Source organism: Salarias fasciatus, chromosome 6, assembly GCF_902148845.1.
Source record: "Salarias fasciatus chromosome 6, fSalaFa1.1, whole genome shotgun sequence".
Lineage (NCBI taxonomy): Eukaryota > Metazoa > Chordata > Actinopteri > Blenniiformes > Blenniidae > Salarias > Salarias fasciatus.
Genome location: NC_043750.1, coordinates 12,485,134 through 12,506,941, shown reverse-complemented (window position 1 = coordinate 12,506,941; position 21,808 = coordinate 12,485,134). Strand labels below are relative to the sequence as shown.

Here is a 21,808-nt window from a genome sequence, read left to right as displayed (position 1 = left end):
TTTCAAAAGCTCCTCCGAACAGGGAACGCGATACAGTATGACACAGGAAACTTATATTGGCACAACAACATTGGCATCTTTTACATGCGATAACGTTCCCCTAAACAGTAACAATAGGCCGCTTTCCCCTCCCGTTAAGGATTCAATTTCGAGGCGTGAGGTCTGTACATCTCGCTGCTTGGATGGCCTTTTTTTTTTTTTCTGGAATTTAAGACTTCGCTCTCACAGTATAGAAAGGACAGATATGGAGAGCTGCATCTCGTACTTGGTGTATCGTCAACTCCCCTACCCTGAGATCAAGCTGGGCACAAGTGTCTTCAGCGCAAGAGAGAAAGGCCCGCCTTTTGATAAAGTGTTGAGACTTTAAGCGTGCGACAGTGTTGTGTGGTGGCTTGGCCGCGTTTGGAGTGCTGACCGGGACAATTGTCGGGTCGTGCCGAGCTCTGGGGGGAGGAGTGCTCATCGGTCCCCAGTCCAGTTTGGCCCCAGCCTCTAAGTCTTTGCATAGAAACAGATACGAGGGCCTGTTGGTGCCTGGTCAGGGGAGGGCTACTGGGTCTGGTTGAGGCGGAGGAGGAGAGGAGGTTTTAGCGTAGCAGCTAGACAAAAGGGCGAGGGGGGGACAGCCTGCGGGCTTCGGAGCGACAGACACCCACGTCCCCGTCTGAGACACCTTTTTTTTTTTTTCCTTCTTTTTCTCTATTTTTTCTTTTTACACATCTCAAGATACTACCTGGAAGTACTACAGAATACTGTCAAACATAAAAGCATGATCAGTTCAAAACAAATAGACAATCAATAACGGTCTGTAGTATTGATCCTCGTTTTGCATTCAATACACAGGATGAACATACAGAGGCACCTCCGACCAAAGTGTTTCTGCATATGAACAGTGAAGGGCTAGTTCAGCAGCCAGTAAATTTGTAGACCACTGCATGTAGACAAAAATAACAATATAACACATTGGAAAAAAAAAAGAGTAATAAAGTCAAATGATCTTTTCCAAAAAATACAAAGTACACTGGCAAAAATTCCAGAAATATGACTATTACATCTTCCAGCTAAAGTGATCTTTGCGTCAAAGAACTGAGAGATGGTGGGAAAGGAGCGGGAGGGCGGTGGAGTGGGCGGAGGGCGGCCCCCCCCCCCTCTGTTGGAGATGCCGTGATTGGCCAGTTGAGGAGAAGCTTTGTTTCTCTCGCCAGACTGAGGGCGGGGTCAAGTGGAGCCCAGGAGGAAGTGCTGCGCTGCGGGGCTGCCGCCCGTCGCCCAGAGGACCACGGCAAAGAGGCACTCAGTGGACACTCCCCCCCGCCCCGCCCCCACCCCCGCCCCTGCTCCCACTCACCCACCCGCCCGCCGGCCGGCGGGCGTCGGAGACAGCTGACGTTTGCGAGTCTAAGTGCCTCCAAACGGAACAAGGCGAACGATTTTGGAGTAACAGTGATATTCACTTTGATATAGTTCGAAGGAGGACAAAAAAAAAAACGAGACTGCAGTTTTCCCCAAAGTCCAATAGTACAATTCAGTTTTTGTTTCCCTTCATCCTGCTACCAGAGGACCAACGCCAGACACATTTCCATGGAATAGATACAGTACATACAAGGAGCAGCCGTTTTTTTTTTTTTTTTTTCCGTCGTTTTCAATGTTTTTCCTGCTCCTTTCTTGATTTATTGGATTGCAGTTGAAGCGATTTGCTCTTCATAAGTGCTATGATAAAACCCTTTGAATTTATAAAAGTCTTAGTCTCTTCTGTTTGTACAGTACCAAACGCAAGGAACACTCGTAGGTCTACTGCATTAGGAGAAACCCCTCTTATTTGGTATTGTGCCAGATGCCCAGGACCGGCCGGCCCCCCCGTGGTTTCAGTCTCTGTTGGGTGTGGCTGTGGCGCGCAGAGAGGAAGTGTGCCTTGTTGTGTACCCAGAGTCCCCCGTTGGTACAGTTTTGCTGCATGCACAGTTCAACAAGCTCCTTCTTCCTCTTTGCAGAGTTTTCCCAACAGTTTCAGGGGGGGGCTGGTGGCCTGGAGGGAATCCAAAGTTTCGAAAAGGGGGTATGTTTCTTTTTTTTTTTTTTTGTTTAGTTTTTTTTTTTTTCCTTGAAGTTCCAACATCATTTTTTTTTTTGCTGAAGTCAGCAACAATCCATGAAAACTAAATCAAAAAACAAAAAAGGGGGGGGGCGGGGGGATTGACAAACTCCAATGGACACTGAGTATGGACGGAAGAAAGGTATGTGGAGAATATTGCACAATGTGACTGTCACATGAAAGTAAAATACGTGTTTTTTCTGTTGTTGTTTTGTTCCTCAGAGAGAGAGAAAAGAAAGAAAGCGGCCCAGAAAGGTCCGCTGGGCTTCATAACAAAAGGGACAATAAAAGAATTGGACAAAGCACCAGATTGGGACTTGAAGGTGACCAGAAGGATCTGGACTCGCAGGCGATTTCGTGCCACCGGACACACAGGAGCAGGCTTGCAGCGAGGCTGGCGATCAATCTCCTCTCAGCTTATATGTTGCGAAGTCGAAAAAGGTTTGCTTGGATTCTGACTGAAGAAAAAAAAAAAAAAAAAAAAAATGAACGCACGAGAGCCGTGTCGTCAATGAAAAGCAAATGATTGGTAGTGCCAGTCACATGGCCAGGCAGTCTCACTGCCCGGTGGCGGAGTCGGTCACCAGTCGGTTCCTGTACCACTTGCTGGCTCAGAGGTGAAACTGTGCAAGATTTCAGCTATTTCATCAGTTAGAAAACAAACGAAAGAAGGCGGCTTGGGAAGGACCTGGGCCAGAGAGCACTTAAGGCTAATATTAGTGCTGAGAAACAAACATGAACATAACTAGTAAAGGTCTTTGAACAACATCATTGGCCATGAATATGCTGGGAATGGTTGTTTTAAGTCTTATTTTGGGATGATTTGTATTGTTTTTATTTTTTTTTCTTTTTGGAGGGAAAAAGGAAAGTCTCAGATGGCAGCTTTGATTGCTTCTCCTAAAAACACTTCACACAGAATGTCATGTATACTTATGGAAAAACTCAAAACACTTCAAAGGTTTCTTTGTGTTGTGTCTCCTTTCGGTTTCTTTTGTATAATGCATTTCCAAAAATATGAAAAAAGGGGAAGGAAAAAAAAAAAGGTCGTTTTTCTCCTTAAAACGTAAACGAAAAAGGGAAAGGAGTAAAGTGAAGCAGAAGGACTGAGGACTGCAGTCTGTGTGGGAGGAGCCACAGCCTTCTGATCCACAATTCACAGTTCATAACAGTTCCAATTGATACTGATTATCGCCACATGATTTGCTTGGGTTTTGCTCCTGTTTATATTGAATTTTTTTTTTTTTTTTTAAATCCCCATCCCTGTCGCCACCCATGGCTTACATGACATGGTGGCGGTCGGGCTGGCTGGTTAGTGTACGGTGGCGTCGTCCTACATGGACTCCCCACTCAGCAGATCTCCAGGCAGCAGGGTGTTGATGGGTGTCGGGCTCCCGATCACACGGGCGTCCTCTCCGCTGGGCGGCCCCCACAGGCTGGAGTACTGGGGCACGCCGCCCCACAGCAGGTCGCCGCCGCCGCCGCCGCTGGCCTTGCCTCCGCCGCTGCTCCACTGGCCAATCGAGTGGGACTGCGCCGCCCCGCCCATCCGGTTCTGATTGCTTGCCGGGTTGGCCTGCCAGCTCGTGGTGTTTGCGCCCAGAGACTGGCCTTGTGCAAAGAAGCGGTTCACCTCCTCCTCACCGGCAAACTCTGCCAGGATTGTGGTGTTTCCCAGCACACACCTGAAAAAATGAGACACACACGGTTTCATAATGAAAAGCAGCGCACACACACACACACACACACAGCTCGCTCAGAGCTTCCTCCGTTTGGTGTGCCGCTGCAGCCTCATTCTGCGCAGCTGATAAAGTGGGTCGCTGGTCTCTGTGCATGTTGTTTCTATGACAACCAGGAGCCGTGGCTGGCGCTATTAGCTCAGCGGAATCAAGGACGGATCCAGACAAAATATAGCGAGCGCTCCCTTCCAAAAGCTCAACGCCTGTATTTTCCCTCCGAGGAGCTTTCAGTGATAATCGCGCAACTTTCCAGACACAAAAAGCGTCACCCAGAGCTGAACTGGAAACCAGGAACGTCTGAACCGCTGGTTGTGTTACCCATTTCCAAACCCCATTAATGCCGCTTCCCTTCACAACCTCAAAGAAAACAAAAGAAAAACAGGAATACGTCTTGCTGCTGCTTACATATGCAGGGACTTCTGCGCTTTAGCAGCTTCGTCCTTGGAGCTGTAGCGCACCACGGCGTTCCCCTGCGTCAGGTTGAGGTGGAATGTGATCAGGGGACCGTGCTGCATGCACAGCGTCCGCAAAGTTGAGCCGTCAATCTGAAAGAGGAAAGATTAAAGACATCCACAATCAGCCTGGTCACTGGGTTTCTGTTTCTACTCAGAGGACAAAGCGACTAAAACCCCGATGAAGATTAAGGAAGTAGTTTTACTTACTTGTGGGGTGAGATTCCTCAGCACCAGCCAGCTGCTGGTCCTGTTGGAGCTGTCGGTACTCCACGTAGTTCCCTCTGAAACAGAACAAACAAATCAAACATGTCAAGTTAGAAAAGAGTCACGTTTGTTTATGAAACACAACAAACGGTTTATTTTATGCAAGAGTTATTAAACACAGATTCATTCAAGCCACCTCAGGTCGAAAGCACTGTAACATTCAGTAACATTCTTTTTTTCCTAACAAGGTTTCATCAGTGTGTCAGATGTTTTGTCCAACCAACGTCACACTTTCCCGACTGAAAGCTCAGGGTGTGAAGACAAAGTTCAACTGCAGAACAAAACATGACACCTTCTGCTGATCTGATCTGCTTCCACCCACATTTCTTGTCAGTGTCGCTGAAAGGATTTTCTCTTTGCTGCGTGAGTGCAGACGTGTTGTGTCAAAACAAGGCCACATGGTCACACAACGAGGCCTTCCAGTGCGGCTTTTCGCGGAGCCGGTAAACCTCAAGATGTCAGTTTAGCAGGGCGTGCTCGGCAGCGTCTAAACAGTGAGCGCTCTGAGCAGGCAAGCGTCACAGCTGTGAACAAAACCACGCCGACACAGCTTGTGTGTGATCGGTACGAAATTAAAAAAAAAAAAAAAAAAAAAAAGATCTTGTGATGTCTTATGCCTACAGTGTAAGCAGTAACGATAAGAAACATCATCAACAACTTGATATTTTGTTCTCTGAACTGAGAGTAACTCAGATTCTGATTATATCGTGACGCAGCGGTAAATGCCGACGGCTCTGAAGCCCCACGACCTTGAATGAAGGAAAGCAGGAGAGAAGATGAGTGGAAAAAGAAGGAGCCGATGGAGTTTTGACTGCAGAGCACGACGAGAGAACTTCAAACTATTTCCTCAGGACGTGAAAAGACAATTCTGGAAACATCAGTCTAATGACAATCGTCAAGACACTGAAATGGCTCCGAAACTCTCCGTCGTTCAGTCCTGGGGTTGGTGGTTGGATCCTCCATGTATCAGACTGTCCTTGGGCAAGACACTGGCAGATGAGTGTGTGTGAATGACTGCTAATGGATAAAAGTGAGTTATGTTTCAGCATGAAAATGTGCGATAAACTGAAGTCCATTCATCATTTACATTTACATTCAAGCAAGCAAGCCTGAATAAAACGTTAAGCTTTCTCTGATAAGCTGAAAATGGAGCCATTCATTTAAAAGAGTCGTAAACAAACATTTTTCTCAGAAACGACATGAAACAAACGTGTAACGAAGCAGCGTGATGTTGTTGAGATACTTTACTGCTTCAGACTTCCCATAATTAATTCAGCACTCAGAGGATCTCGTAGATGTGTTTGATGTTAAATTTAGTCTGAAACTTTGCAGAACTGAGACACACACACACACAAAAATAGAAGAGTCTTGTGAGAGTTAAAGGTGGAAACCCACTGAGTTTCTCCACTATGCATCCTGACTCTGAAATGTACATTAAACAGTTTGTCTGTACACTTCTAATTCACATTTTGTGGCTTAAATCTTTTATTTGCTGTTCCTCGTCATTACTAGAGCTCACCAGAGGAGTAGGATCCACTCCAGCCTTGGCTCAGACCCAGGGAGTTGCCGCCCCAGGTGGAGGAGGGCTTGGTGTTGGTGAGGCCCGGCGGGGGCCGGGACGGGGCCGTGGTGCTGCGTGGCCCCTGGGGGACTTTCCACAGCTCGTGAGAAAGAGAGCCCTGGCTTTGAGAGATGGGCCCCGGGGACCAGGTGGACTTCATGTCAGACAGTTTACCTTCGGGAGGAGAGAGAATAGATGGAACGTTTAAGACGGAATAAAATCCTGCAGGGAAACTTCACCGAGTAGAAACCATTCACGCTGAAACAAACAGCTCCGCTTTGATCTCTACAATCAAACAAATATGTAGAAAGACTTTCGTAATTTCTCCAAGTTTTACTGATTCGCTAGGAAATTCTATGACAAAACATAAGGGGAGTGAAATATGAACATGAGGTGAGAAAAAAATATCTCCTGGCTTCTCAAAAGAGATTCTTCTTTAAAAGGAAAATCGAGTGTTCTGAATGCAGTTTTTAAAGTTGCATCACACACGACATTCATAAAGAGCACGTTCTTCATGAATCGAGAAGCACTCGGAAACCCACAGCACAGCAGGTGTGTACCGAGGGCAGGAGCAGCTGGGTGAGGCTTGTTGTTTTTGTGGGTTCGGTCAAAGGAAACAGCATCTGGGTTTGGGTAAAAGCGCGGAAAGAAAAGGTTTAGGCGTGGCCGGGGTAAGAAAAGGTCGGGGGTTAGGTAAAGTTTAAATGGATTGAAAACCTCACAACAGTGTGGTGTCAGGGCTCAGCTATGGGTGGGGAGGGGTTTGGGCAGTTCCACACGTGGTGGGAAGGTGCTCTGGCCGTGTACCTGAGCCGTCTCCGTCAGAGGACGACAGGCTGAAAGAGCTAGAGTAACCACTGACTGTCCAGTCACTGCCGGCTGCAGGCAGAGAGCCGCTCTGGAGTGGAGACGCAGGGGAAGCGGCTAAGAGGCCGCGTTGCCATCGAGACATAGAAAAAGCAAAGTGAGTCACGCGTCGAGAGCAGCAGAACAAGAACACAGTGGGGGGGGGTCTGGGGCTGAGAGGTGATGGGAACGACTGGTCGAGTTTGATGATGTTGAATGTGCTTCTTTCCGTACCTCCGTTCCTGTCTCGCAGCAGGTATCGGTTGACGTCGTGGATGTTGGTGTTGATGGTGGGACCGCTGGGGACGCTGCCCGGGGTCATGTTGGGGTCATTCTCAGGGTCGATGTTCTGAAGACCCTTCCATGGCACGCCTGGGCAAAACTCTACGACAAGGAGCAGAGGACTGAAAAGTTACTCAAAACAAATGGAAAAAAGTTTAGGGCAAGGCTAAATTATCTCTCCTCCTCACCTGGGGGCCAGTTGATGTTGGTCCCGTTGGAAATCTTTTCATTGGGGCTCTTGCCCTGACCCCAGCTGTCAGGGGGCACGAGGGGGCTGGTGGGGGACTCAGAGCTGGAGATTAGATTGTAAGGGCTGTAAGAGTCCTCCAGGTGAGGAGGCTTCCCCGGGGGAACCAGGGAAGAGGCAGCAGATATGGCACCTGAAACACAGAAAGAGGAATGAGTGACCAAGCACCGAAACAGACACACCTTAAAATATAAACACAATCACGAAGGAAAACAGTGTAACTTTAACTTATTTGTTTTCATAAAAGCTTTAATTTGATCTCTGTGCTGACTGACAACAGTTACAACTACAGTTCTACTGACGCTTCTTAAGACTGTCACCACTTTTTTTCTACAGCAGAAGGGAAAAAGACAGTGAACAAAAATATCTGCTCTATGGCTTAAAAATGTGGTTCCTGGAGAAGATTAGAAAAAAAGGCCCTATAAATACCCAAGAAATAAATATAGAGTCGTCTTTAGTTTCTCAGAAGCGTAAACTGTGTTGCATTGTGGGACTGACACCGGCGTGTGACCATGTTTCACAGCAATGAGGATTAACTGAAAGATGTATGAATTTATTCGTGTAGTATATTTGAAATTGAATCATTTAGTTGAGCGCTTTTTCTGCCGTTTACCATGCTTATTGAGGTTGTTCTCCAAATTTGAAGAGTTGCCAGAGAGGTTGTCCATGGAGTTGGAGTGTGTCCACTGGGACAGGCGGGATTGGGGTTGGGGGGGCTCCTTCAGGGAGAGACCCCCAACCTCCATGCAGTTTACATTCATGTTTGGATTCAGTCCAGCTGTAAAATAAATAAAACAAGATCATCTTTCACACACATCCTTGAGCATCTTACTTGTACACTACAACCGCTGTGAAATCAGCAAAACTATTTACAATCTGAGTAAAAGCGGCAACGGCTCCAAACTCACAGAGAGGGTAGGTGCTGTAGGCGTTGGGCGAAGACGGCGGCTCTTTGGTGTGCAGTGTGTCGGCGAGGCCCGGAGCCTGGTGTGGGCCTGTGAAGGGGTCCAGGGATGATTTGCCGGAGCCAGGGCCTCCGGGAGGGCCACCAGGGGGATGCAGACCGGCGGAGGAGGACGAGGAAGAAGAGGAATGAGAAGGAAGTTGCTGCTGCTTCATCAGCAGCGCCTGGTACAGCTGACGCTGGTGCTGCTGGATCTGCTGCTGCATGTTGGTGATTGTACGTGCAACCTGGGAGGAAACGAGAGGGATCGTCGCATTCAGAAGGTTTCCTGCTCTTCTTGACCTCACTGGCAAATTTTACCTTTTGCAAATTCCATTGTGGTTAAAAAAAAAAAAATAAAAAAAAATAAAAGAGCAAATCAAAGTAAAGGTTGTCCGGTAATCTATTAGTAGGATTTAGCATGCTCTGACAAAAGAGGAGCAATAGGCTCACATTCAATGAGAAGCAACAAGTTCTAATGCAGCTATATAAATGTTTGGGCAACCCGCTGTTTACTGTGTTACCATCAAAAATATCTGTTAAACATTATAAAAAAAAAAAAAAAAAAAAAAGAACTTTTGTCACAGTGTTTTGAGTCAGCGTTCACACGTGGTCCATCACTCAGACAGAATGACCTTTCAGGATCACAATGAAATGATGAAACTGTTGACTCACTTGCTGCTCTTGTTGTCGAATGGGGCCGGAAACATTGCGTTGCGCCTGCATCATCTGCTGCTGGATTTGTAAACGCTGGTACGCCTGGAACCAGAGAAATTTCACTGTTGAGAAATCTTTCAAACATATTAGTTCAGTATTCATGCATCACCGAATATACACTTTCCCTCTGATTGGAAGTAAAATGAAATGATTCTGCTTTCCATCTATCGTTAGATAAGAGGCTCTTTTAAAAGACTGGCGCTCTCTGAGTCAGGTCCCTGAAGCAGCTCTGCTGGAAATGCAGAGAAAAGACAAACAGTGGCTCACCATTTGCAGTTGCTGAAGTTGGTATAACAGGGTCATCTGTTGAGGGTTTATTGGTGAGGTTAAAAGTGCAGGGTTCAGACCAATGTTTTTTGCTGCAAACTGCAAGAGCTGTGCTTGGACCTGCAGGGAAAGGAGGAATGGGGATGCAGGAAACAGAGATGACAAGTCAGTCAGTGCAGATCAAAACAGCGGCACACAAGAGGACCTTCGGGCAAGATGAAATTAGTCATTGCTACATGTGCACAATGAGATGAAGACCCTTGTGAGGCCAGAAGTTATGCCAAGAGCACGTCAAGCGTAAACAAAAACATTTCTAAAGCTATCAACAAAGATGTCAAAACAATATCTTTGCAATCTCAAGAGAGATAAAAGATTAAGAATAAGAGATTGGCATTTTGAATTTAAGATGAGAAAGTGTATTTCACATAAAACTGGCCATACGGTATTATAGCTGGTGTATAGCAGCGTCACAAGGTTCATTAATCATTAATTGAATCATTGGCGGTCCACGGAACAAATACAATATGCGGAAGGAGTGTGTTTGTCTACCTGAGGGGAGAGAAACTGAGGCACTTGAGCACGTAGACTAGGCTGGGAGGAGCTGAGAGGTGGCACTGGTGGCTGAGGAGGCTGCTGCTGCATGGCCCGGGTTTGTGCTGCTCCACTACTGCCAAACATTCCACTGGGTATCTACGAACAAGAGTCACAATCATACAAAGATATCTGCGATTCAACTCCAAATACACCTTTATGACTGAAAAGACGAGTTACTACTCCAGGACATCCAATAGATTGGTGGGGATTTAAGTATTCGGCTGTCTGGTCTTCATCAGCTTGACGGGATAAGTGGATAATAACCAAATTAAGAGGAAAACTTCAACTGCACTCAAAACCAAGCACGAGTCCATTATGTTCCCAGCTCACTTACTCACATCTGAAAACATATTTCATCTTCTTTTGCACTCAAGGGCTACTTCCAACTGCACCTCGAGCACCGATATGTGTTGAATACAAAGTGAGAGCGGCTACTCATCAGTTTAAAAAAATACAATTTGTTTTAAAAAGGCTGAAATGATTAACTTGTAAAAAGGCAGCTTTATCCACATTTCCCATTCCATGTTGGTGGAGAGGTTTTTCTATTCAGCTGAAATACAAAAAAAAAGGCCCGCTTACAGTGCCTTTGTTTGGACTTCAAGGACACACTAGTTTTTCTGGGCCATGGCTGCCTCTGGGGGTGGTATTTGATAGAGCATAACTATCTGATTTCAATGGGCACTTCAGGCAAGGTCATACACAGATAAGTGAGCAACAGAAAAGAGGAGATTTGGGAAAGCTCGCGGGCAGAGATGTGTGTAAAGCAAATTCAATTTATCTGCTGTTGCCATTACTGCATCGTGCACTCTTAAATCCTGCGTGAAGTCATTACAGCTGACAGGCCGGGTATTAGAAACACAGATTGAGATTGAAACTGTCAGCATATTCTGCTGCTCTTGAAGCCATTCTCCAAATGCTTGTTATTGCATGCTTATATATTTGAAGATACATTTTTTTTTTATATTCCATTTGGTGCGAATGTCAACATTATATGCCTCTCAGTTCTCTCAGAGGAAGACGAGACAATGTTAGTACCTGTCTGTTGTTCAAGTTTTGCATGGCCAGCCCCGGGTTGCCCTGTCCCAAACCCTGCCCAGGAAGGCTACTGTTGGCCAGGGGGAGCTTCAGGCTGGGGGAAGGCAAAAACGGTGATGGAGGGGCATCATCTGACAGGACACCATCCTGGACAGGAGCAAAACAGACAGTGAGTGCACAGGATAAACAGGGCAGGAAAAGAAGCATTAAACATCACATTTTAGCAAAATGAAGGACATGACCCAAACAAAACCATCTAAAAATTTATCAACACAACTTTTGTAAGATCTCATAATATTGACAAGGTAAACACAAAACCAAAGCACAATTCAAAGTAAATGGAAAAGGAAAAGCAAAAGGGGAAAATGCTTTTAATAAATGGATTCAAAACAGCCCCTCAGGTGTACAATTAACGATTGTTTTTACCTTGTCAAGAAATGTGGTGCGGTCGGAGGGGTCTTTGGAGAGTGCAGAGGGCCGGCAAACAAGAGGCTTGTTCATGCCGTTGCTGTAATCAGATATGCCCATGCCCCGCTTGTCCAGGTCAGTCTTCTTCTCTAACAGGGCAGCTGGAGGCGCAAAAGATTACAGAAGACGTTACTAGAAAAATCGGCATCTCAGATTCACTTTTTGATTGATTACCACACTTAAAAGTCAACTGGCTTAATGTGACAGAACAAAGACAGACTGTTATACTTACTCATTGCCTGGTCAAGATTCATGTTGTTGCTCTTCAATGCCTCCTCAGCAGGGTCTCTCTGCAACACACAGGTAATATGAAATAGTCATGAACTGGTCACTTAAATAACAAATATGTCAAAAACTCAGCTGCTTGTAAAATGATTGCACTTAATATTAAAGGCATTTCCCTCATAATTTACATTGACTAACATTTAAAATGCGGAATGTATGCATATTTTGCCACTGATCTCAATGCAAATTGAATCAGCAATTGAGATGCCTCCTACATGGACTCAAGAGAATATGCAGAGATTTTGGGGCAGAATATATGAATCAAAACTTTCTAATCAGCATTAAACCTTCCTAGTACACTGCGCCCGTACCGGAAAGCCCATGTCAGTGAGCTGCTTGATGAGACGGTTCATGATCCAGACCTCATCTGGCTTGTTGCCCATCTTCCCCTGACAAGATAAAAGTCAAAAGAAGTTAGTTTACTTGACCGATTACGCAATCCACCTCCATAGTTATGGAGAAAAAAAAAACAAAGTATGTTCTGACCTTGCTGGGGGGGCACTTCTTGGGTCCATTTCCCCAAGAGTTACAAGAAGAGCTGCTCTCCTGGGAGGTTGGGCTGTTCCATACATCCCCATCCTCAGCGTCCCATTGGCCAGTGGACATGCCCATCTCCTCTCCACTTCCCCAGCTATCTTGCATAGGTTTGGGGCCTAGGACAGAAACACCGATGACAGATCATGTGAAAAAAAAAGAAGTAATGTAAACTAGTTAGATCATCAATATTAAGTGAGCAGCATGCAGTTCTCATCCTGACCACTTGATGTCACTGTTGCCATTTGCTTGTCTCCACTTCACCCCACACCTCCCCTTTGTCATTTCCAACATTTCCAACCAAGACTACAAATAACCAAGACCCAGTGAGCCGTGGAATTGCTTTACTTTCAGCAACACTGCAATAGCACTAACAAAAACCTTTGGAACCGACACAAATGGCAACACTATTTTTTTTTAAGTATGGACACTGCAAGCTACCATCACTCAGATGTTTACTGGAAATAACTTAACACAAACTTGGAATGTTGAAGCTTGTTCGTTATGCTCACGGAGTGAGATGGAGCGAAAAAAATCTACAGTGTGACCTTCAAATACCGTTCAATTTCCTTTATTAAACTGACACAATCACACACTTGTGTAACATCTACACCGGCTTATTCAAAGTCTAAAATATAACAAGGACTCATAGTTTTGAAGTGTGTGACTTTATCAACACAAAGAAATACGGAGCACAGTTCAGAGTACTTGTATAGTTTCAATGCTGGAGCACACTGAATTTCTGTTACCAACAGGATGAATTGCTGTGTCAGAAAATATGATGAACCCCCTGGGGCATTACCTGGCTTGCAAGGTGCAGCACCTGGGGGTCCATTGGCTCTGCCATAGGGGCCAGAGGGCTCGTGGCCACCATCTCCCCATCCTCCCACACCGCCTGGAGGCTTGCCCCAGGCTGAAGTACCATTGTCTACGGCTGATGTTGGAGCTGCTGGCTCTCCCCAAGCTGGCTCTGACTTGGGCTGAACACTGGGAAGGTCTCCCCAACCTGGAAAAAGGTTCAAATCAGTACAAAAAATAAAATACATTAACTCTAGAATACAGTTCAGTAAGAAATTGGAAGTATTTTCTGGCCATCTCAGTAGAGGTGTATAACAGCAATAGACCTTTGACCACTGCAGTCTCTCTAGTGTGTGTCTATTAAAGTTGCACAGAGATGAATGAAAGCACAATCTCAGGAAAGACCAGCACTAAATAAAATAGATCATGCACAGATACTGATTAGGTGTGTATCTAGGGATGCTGCTCATGCTTTGTAATTGCAGTAAAAACTGACAAACAGCAGGGGGCAATGGTCCTTCTTCAAAAAGAAACGGAACTAGTGAGGAGACAGGCATTGAAGCTGTGCTATATGTCTACATATGTGTACTTTGTCTTCACAAGTATTGAATCATGTTGATAAAAGACTTATGCATCTATTTTCAATTGTGGATCAATTACTAGTATGAACAGCACCACGCCAACTACTCTCTGTGAGAATACTTAAAACTTGTTCTTTGAAATAGTAAAGTATTTGCTAAAGCTTTGTGATTCTGTGTCAAACAGTGAAAATAAAACTGAGTGGTCAATCTTACTTGTTAAAGCGAGAGAACAAAGTTACGCATACCCTTTTTGTCCCATAAAGCATAATTACGCTTCACGCATGCTTCAAGCATGTTGGAATTGATTTCAAAAAGCCTGCTTTGCATTGTTTGTGCATTTCAGGTGTAATTTCAAAAACAATGATAGATAGTGAGTTTTAATACCTGGGTTGGCGAGGGGTGGTCTACCCTGGGGGCCTGCACCTGAATGCGAGGCGGCGTTGTTGGGTGACCCGTTGTTGTTCCCATGATGCTGCAGGTGAGTTGGGGGCTGGCCATGATGAGGGTGGTGGTGCATGTGGTGAGGGTGGTGGTGACCGTTGTTGCCAGGGCCCACAGAGTGATTGTTGTTGTTATTGTTGGGTATAATAATTCCTCCATTCTTAGTCGGAGGTGGGCCACCGTTGCCTTGGTTATTACTGGGATTGTTGCGATCCCACATGTTGACAGTTTTATTGTAGGCATTGGGATCACCCCAGGTGGACGTTCCATCATCAATCTCCATCTTCCTGCGGATGGAGGGAGGAGAAGGCTCTTCCCAGCCAGTAGGCTCCATGCCTTGATCCTGTTTGCTGACATTTCCCCAGCTTGTGTTGTTCTGTTTCACAGAACTGGGACCACCCCAAGAACCTATGCTGCCGCCTCCTCCACTCCCGGTGCTGCTGCTGCTACTGCTTTCCTGAGGCTTGGAGGAGCCCCAGCCTCCCTGCACCGGGCCATTGGTACGTGGGGTCTCTCCCCAGCTGCTGTTACTCACAGCAGGAGCAGGTTTACCCCAGCTTCCTCCTCTATTCCCTCCTCTTGGGCTTTCCTTCCATCCACCACTTCCTCCGTTACTTCCTTCACCTTCCCACATGCTGCCAGACGACCCACTGTTCTTGGCGTCTGGCTCCCCCCAGTCCCCTGTGCTGGAGCCGTTGGTGCCTCCATTACTGTTGCCCCAACCGTGGGAGCTCTTGGGGCCCTCGCCCCAACTAGTGGGCTGGGTTTTCATCACGTTATCATCCCAATTAGGCGACTTCTCTTCAGAACCCCAGGATGGCGTGCCCCCATTTTTAGGACCATTGGCCGGCAAAGGTTCTCCCCAGCCACTGTTGGTGCCATTGGGGGCTTTGCTGAGTGACTGTGGGGGATCACCCCACCCTGATCCAGTCTGTATTGGCTGAGGTGGTGGGGCACCCCAGCTGGAGGATGACGATCCTTCACTGTCGCTTTTTCCTCCAGATCCAGGCCTCTGACCACTACCAATGTTGGAGTTGATAGTACCGCCATTGGTTGATGAGAGTCCGCCGTTTGAGCTAGATGCTCCAATAGTATCAGAACTGCTACTGCTCTTTCCATCATCAGAGCTGGCTTCTTCCATCTCCCACACGGTGTGCTGTCGGATGGGGGTCTGTCCCCAGCCTGTGTTACTCAGCACTCTGGGGTCCAAGTCTTGTCGGGGTAGGACAGGGGTAAATTCCATGCTAGAGGATCGGTCTCTGCGGCGGGATCGACCTTCACTGCTGTCCCCACTATCCTCACTTGCTGGAGCTGTCCCAGGCTGTTGGCCCCATGAACTTAGCTGCTGATCTTGGCCTGATCCAGAACTACCAGCATCGACTGAATCCCAACCTTTAGATGCATCTCCTCCTCCTGAGGATTTTCCCCAGTCACCCCAGCCACCACTTCCACTACTCCCACCACCACTGCCTTGGCGACCCCAAGCAGAAAGACCACCAGAGGGGGCTGAGTCCCAGCCTGAGTCCTTGGGGGAGTCAGCTGCCTTGGTTTCTCCACTACCCCATACAGAGCTGCCAGTTGTATCCCCGTTGAGCTGGGATGATTCAGTGGGTGATTGGCCTCCCCAGCCAGTTAAGCCATGGATAGGACTCATTGGCTCCTGAGCTTGTTGTTGTTTAGTGTGGTTTGGTCCATCAGTGTTAAGGTTAGCAGGTTCCATATTGAAGGACAATTTTGTGTTGGATGAGGAGTTGTGTTGATCATTTTCGTTAGCGCTTAAAATGCCAACCCAACCTCCCCCGCCATTATCTGAAGCTCCCAGGTTCCCATTTCCAATATTTACATTGCCATTAATTCCAGGTGGGACCGATGAAGAGTTGGACACCCCACTGGGTCCAATGCCACCACCTCCACCGCTCTCATGGCCAAGAACCGGCCAGGCCGAGGGGTTAGCATTTGGGTTGAGGTTCAAGTTGAAATTGGGAGATCCCCAGTTGTTTGGGGCTCCTATTCGGCCGCCATTCATACCATCTTGTTTTCCTTCCGAGCCCCAGCCTCTATTCCCTGCTAATGCGTTGGTAGACACGGGTCCTGTCATCATGTTATTGTTAGCTTTCAGAGAGGGGTAGTGGGCCTGTTGGCCTGCAGCACCTGTGGCCATACTCAGAAAACTACTCCCACTGGTAGTAGTGGCAGCGCTGGTGTCTCTGTTAGAGCTAGCTGAGCCCAAGGGGCATTCTGGTGTTGCAGGGTGGCTAGGGTCACTGCTGCGGCTGATTGAGGGCCAAGCTTCTGTGTCAGTTCTGTCAATAATCACTTTGTCCCAGCTGTTGGCACTACAGGGGCTGTCAAGTGGTGCAGTGGTTCCCCAATGAGAGGTCTCATAGTGGGCACCAGGGCCACTCTGGAGGGATATGTCTACAGAGAAAACGAGAGAGGACAAGAAAAGAGCAGGTTAAGGCAAATAGGAACACATGAAGTAGGTGGTTATGAGTGAATCTGAAAGAAATAGAGACTATGAATAATGGAAATACACTGAAATGAATCCAATAATAAGTTAAAAAAAAGGAGTAACATGAGTAGATAAAGAATAAAAAGCAAAAAACACTGATGAAGTTGGGAACCAAAAAGTGCAATATGTTAGAATAAGGAACGTCATGTTAAACAGGTTCAGTGAGGCTACAGATAGTTTCCTGAACCAATTTTATCGTCTTGGTTGGTTAATGCTTGCTATCAGACATGGCAGGATGAAATGGTCACACTCACACATTCCACAATCCAAGTCATAATCACAATGCACAGTCAAGCGTGCTCCATGTCATATCAGCTACGGTATATACATATATCCTTGCCCGAGTGCAGTCAGCCAAACAGAAACAGTGAGATGGATCTACTGCTCTGTGCCTTTTATCTATCCTTCACTCCCTTTTAACTTACCTTCCTCATTTTTTTAGTTGTATAACCTTGCCTGTACAATTTTGGCCACTCTGTCCTTCCGCATCTTTGTACGTGTTCAGATCTAATATTACACTCCCACCCCCCTCGTCTGTCCCCGTCTTCTCCGTCTTTTGTCCCCCACCTCTTTCCTCACCCTTTAATTTCTCCCTCTTTCCCCTCTGCACCCCTAACACCCGGCAGTGAGAGGCACATCCGTCTCCATCGTGCCTTCACTGGCTGTGGCTGTGAAGGGAAGCCCAAGTGGAACGCCGCTCATTTATTGGAATGAAACCAGGACGGCTTCTCATCCATCACTCCCTATGCTCCGCTGAGCCTCGTCCTTCTCCAACTGCACTGCTCTAAAGAACTACAAAACACTTCCTCTAAGCTTGTATGAATAATTGTGTGTGTCTCGCTATCATCCCACTAGCTGCAAATATAAAATATTGAATGCATCTGGATTACATTTTAGGATATTTCTGGACTGTTGATATATCTCACAATCTGGGAACTAAGATCGGGTTGTAAACTGTATCGCAAGACTGGAACATTTTCAGCATAGTATATAAAACCAATTTCAAACTACCGACGCAGAGCTTTTCTAACCAGATTCTGGTCAATAGGGTATCGTGCACAAGCAAATTAATTAAGCACAAACGCATCCCATCAGATGCAGAACTAATAATAGACGGAATCAATGCTGTAAAGGGGTGATCAATCAATGGGAGGCAGCTAATCAATGATCTTATTAATGCTAGTGGGTAAGAGCAGGGAGGCTATCGATCCGGCATGCAAACAGCCTAACCACTAGGGCCAGCCTCAGGCAATTGGCTGAAAACCCAACGAGAACAACTGCTATGAACATTACCAGCTCACAGACCAGCCAAGCACGTTGAGGCAGAAATTCAGCCAGTAAGATGATTAATGTGTACTATCAAACAGCCAAAATGAAGAACACATGGAAACTTCCATTTAGAAAAATGAAACAAACATTCAAACAAGTCTTACAGCATCTCCATAAAACACATTCTATACTAAAGCCAACATCTTTCATTCCAAGTATGTAAAAAAGCTTTAAGGAGCCAAGGTGCAATAAAAGACAAAAGGAGAAAATGACTGTCAACATGTATTAAAAAAAAAAAAAAAAAAAAAAAAAAAACAAGTTTCTTTTCTTTCAAAATATCCTTATGATTTTCAAATGGTGAAAGGTTGGCAAAGTATTTGTTTTACTGATTTATTTGCCTCACGCTCTATTCCTCTTTCATTAGCTTTCCATTAGCTTGTTGTCTTGATATCGCTAAAAACTAAAATGCATCCAACATAAGATAAAGACTCAGCAGGCAAAACAATCCATTCAAATGAGCTCCGTCTGTTTGAGGTGTGTGGACACGGATATGTGGCTTTAAATTACTGCACAACATACCACAGAGTGGCTGTGAATGAAATTTTTGCCTCAGTACTCTTATCTCCGCTTCCCAGGCGGCCTTATCGCACAGGGTCGTCAGACTGATGGCGCGCACAGGCACGCAGTTGAAAAGAGAAAAAGTCACTGAAACATCACAGCAAATATGATCACTCACATTTACCCCAACTGTTTCTCCTTTAAAGTAAAGTTCGAAGCTGCTCAAACTTGAAAAACAAGCCAGATGTGAGCTTTCAATTAGAAAGCCTTCAATTACTGTCTTGTGGAGTTTTCCGTCTTCTGAAAATAATTTGATCGTACAGTCAAGGCTGATGCTTAATCTCAATTTGATGACTGTCCAAAGTAATGGAGATTACTAATGTAATTTTGCACACATCAGCCTTGTCAAATAAAACTTTCATACTTGACACAAACAGGAGGAAGCGCTATGGTGTCCATAATTAAACTAAATACAGAAGAGGAAGTACAAATTTAAAGTTGGAAGTTGTCTTCATGTTATGAAAAAGATCAGACATTTTGACTTTCTTTCAGGATATATAGGGAAGTGTTGGATTTTACAAATGTTGAAACAATGAATTGGATTTGTAAGAAAGTATGTAAGGTAGGTTGCATTCACTCCTGTTCTGTAATCTGATTCACAGAGTGAAAACCATTTAATTTACCTTCATCTATATTAGCAGCAAATACAATTTAAGACATGAAATACGACTGCTTCCGATGCTTAATGAGCGTCTGTGTATAACAAACACTGGCTTAGCACCATTTACTCAGTGCATGCTCTTGACAACCCAAGTCATACTGCAATGAACAGCATGAACAAATTCAGCCAGCTGGTCCTTTCATTTACCATCGCACGCTCTCTGTGGCTTGTAGGTGTTTGTTTTCCAAACAGAGAGAAAAACATGACAGTATCGATGTTACTCTTTTTTTTCCAGCTCTGACAACGCTAACTCTCTAGGTAAAGAAGAGCACTATTTTATCAGACATGGACCCTATCCAAGAAGTTGCAGCATATGAAAATGTTAATTTGGTTCAGTCGATCCTCCACCCACCCAGTGTCTCCTGCTCTCCATTGCTATTTTGTTTACTAAACAATATAAAAAATAGCTTATTTAACAAGTTAATCAATGTCTGGAAGGCTGCAATCTTGTCTTAGTCCTGCCACAGAGATTATAGATAAAACTAATTTCACATATCAACACCAAATTAATCAAGATCAGAGCAGGTGTTGTTAGATAAATTCAGGGGGCAGGATAATGGAAAAATGCTTGAGGAAAGCTCTTCGAGACTCGTTCTCCACCAGCTTGCACACGCTCATGCAAGAACTGGAAATAGCAAACATCCTCTCAGTGCGTGTGCGGCAAGCTCCTCCATGAAACCACAAAACGTTGCAAAGGCAACATGCAGCGGCGACTGGGTGCTGACGAGGCTGTATCCTGGACCGGCAGTATAAGCTGCCTCTGAACACACTGTAACTGTGTGCTGAGTAAATAGCAAATGTGGATATCCTCCCCAACACAAACTGACCATTATAAGCTGCACAAAAGGAGTCTTTATATCAGTACGACTGGCCTGCATTATCGTGTATAGGTGTTAATGCTATCGTGTCAACACCTCTAAATACCAGCACGCATGCATGTGAGGACTGATGCAAAAGAGGTTTTTCTCCTTTCACCTCGACGTGTCTCGATTGTTACTCTTTCGGCTCCCTTCCCAGACATTCCACAAAGGTCTCGCCGATTCTTGGCAAAGCATTGATTTGAGGGAGGGGCATGAAAGCAAGCATGAACACGAAAAACAAAGACGAGGGGACAATTATTTCCATCCACCATTTGCAATCATGTGTCAGTAATGCATTGCTGCTTTCATACTGGTTGCAATTAGCAGGGCCGTCCCTGATTAGGCTTTGTGAATGGAAAGGGGTTAAAAATAAAAACAAAGGGGCCCTCTGTGGTTCCCCGTGCTTCCAACTGAGAGCAAGACTGCCTTTTTGTGTGCACATATGTGCACGTCTGTACATGCATACCCAAGCATGCATAGAGAGAACTTAAGAGCTGCTGGACGACAGCTTAACAAACACACACAAAAAAGGAAAAAAAAAGACACCGATCACAACAGCAGTGATTGTCCCAAAAAAAAGTGACAAACAGCAGTGGCACAGTGAAGCTGTGTTATGCCAGTTTTGCCAGCGTAGAAGCAGAAATAAGCAAGAGATGAACTCGTGATAATGAGACGAGCTGCCATCATGAAAACGGGCATTCAGCCAGGAATTAAATGCCTCCCCTCCCCTCTGAATGAAATGAAAGGCAGGGTGACAGAAAAAGAGAGGCAGAGGGTGGTCGGGAGAGATGGAGGAAAGTCGGGGGGAGGGGTTGGTACATGCTGTGGTAAGAGAGGAGAAAAGGAGAAAGAGAGAACGCATGAATACAACAGACGGTGTGGCAACAAACTGATTTCCTTAGTTGGTGTGTGTGCCACAGATCAGGGTTGGTTTCTGTGCAAATTGCGGGACGACATAAAACCAGAACTCAAGCAGGACGAGACGTTTATTACTCTTTTGTCCCCAAATAGACCCTCTCCATCGCTCTTTGAGGAGAGCTTTTACGCCCACTCACATCAAGGACGGTGTGTACTTGTTTTTCCGGAAGCGGGGAGAAAAAGAAAGACTGAGGGAATGGTCTCAGGGGGTTTCAAAAGCTCATCATTCATGTCTGTTTACCTCTGCTGAGAAAAGAAAATAGGAGAGCGACACCATGGTGACTTCTCTGGTTTCCCTGACAGAGGCTGGATTAATGAAGCCACTAGGGGGGTTTTCTCACTTGTGCGCCCCATGTGTGTGTCACAGCTTGGGCGCACTGGGCAAATCTCGACCGCCGTGGTTTCATTACAATTTTTTTTGTGATTATTTGATCGTTTTAAAATGCAGCAAATAATCTAGATCCAAGAACTGATTATCTTTACACTTTAGTGGTGCAGCAATTGGAAAAAAAAAGTAGTTCTGCTTTTGAGAGATGAGATGCTACTTGAAGAGCATTACATGTTTCAAAATAAGAATAATTTCAAGCGCACACACTCAACTCAGGATTTTCAAACAACACAGTAGGCTTTATAGCAACAAACAGATTTGGTTGAACTTGACCAGACTAAAATACAATCCACTTTACCTGCTAATCAAAAGAGAGCAAATGAAAGGGCCAAGTGTCTTAACAGCACCCGTCTGAGTGCCTTCTGGCTGCACGCTCTGTCTGGGTGACCAGCAAACAGCTGTTGGACTGGAGTTCCCACAGTCTTAAGAGACCCCC

At 45.7% G+C, this 21,808-nt stretch overlaps 1 protein-coding gene across 3 annotated transcripts in view; it reads right to left on the bottom strand.

Moving 5' to 3' along the window:
• Positions 1-1,538: 1,538 nt before the first annotated feature.
• The window catches only part of tnrc6c2 (trinucleotide repeat containing adaptor 6C2), a 45,202-nt gene continuing 24,932 nt past the window's right edge, over positions 1,539-21,808 (bottom strand). For 2 of the 3 annotated variants that reach the window (XM_030094728.1, XM_030094730.1), the window contains 18 exons: positions 14,090-16,564; positions 13,129-13,332; positions 12,279-12,445; positions 12,104-12,181; positions 11,740-11,797; positions 11,466-11,608; positions 11,040-11,186; positions 9,960-10,100; positions 9,411-9,530; positions 9,102-9,185; positions 8,392-8,674; positions 8,097-8,261; positions 7,425-7,616; positions 7,189-7,338; positions 6,067-6,282; positions 4,491-4,564; positions 4,234-4,373; positions 1,539-3,774 (listed from right to left, as the gene is read on the bottom strand). In XM_030094728.1, coding sequence (XP_029950588.1) covers positions 3,423-3,774; positions 4,234-4,373; positions 4,491-4,564; positions 6,067-6,282; positions 7,189-7,338; positions 7,425-7,616; positions 8,097-8,261; positions 8,392-8,674; positions 9,102-9,185; positions 9,411-9,530; positions 9,960-10,100; positions 11,040-11,186; positions 11,466-11,608; positions 11,740-11,797; positions 12,104-12,181; positions 12,279-12,445; positions 13,129-13,332; positions 14,090-16,564 — 5,189 coding nt within the window. In that variant the 3' untranslated portion in view covers positions 1,539-3,422. The remainder of the gene's footprint in view (positions 3,775-4,233; positions 4,374-4,490; positions 4,565-6,066; positions 6,283-7,188; positions 7,339-7,424; positions 7,617-8,096; positions 8,262-8,391; positions 8,675-9,101; positions 9,186-9,410; positions 9,531-9,959; positions 10,101-11,039; positions 11,187-11,465; positions 11,609-11,739; positions 11,798-12,103; positions 12,182-12,278; positions 12,446-13,128; positions 13,333-14,089; positions 16,565-21,808) is intronic. The other variant, XM_030094729.1, reaches the window with a different exon arrangement.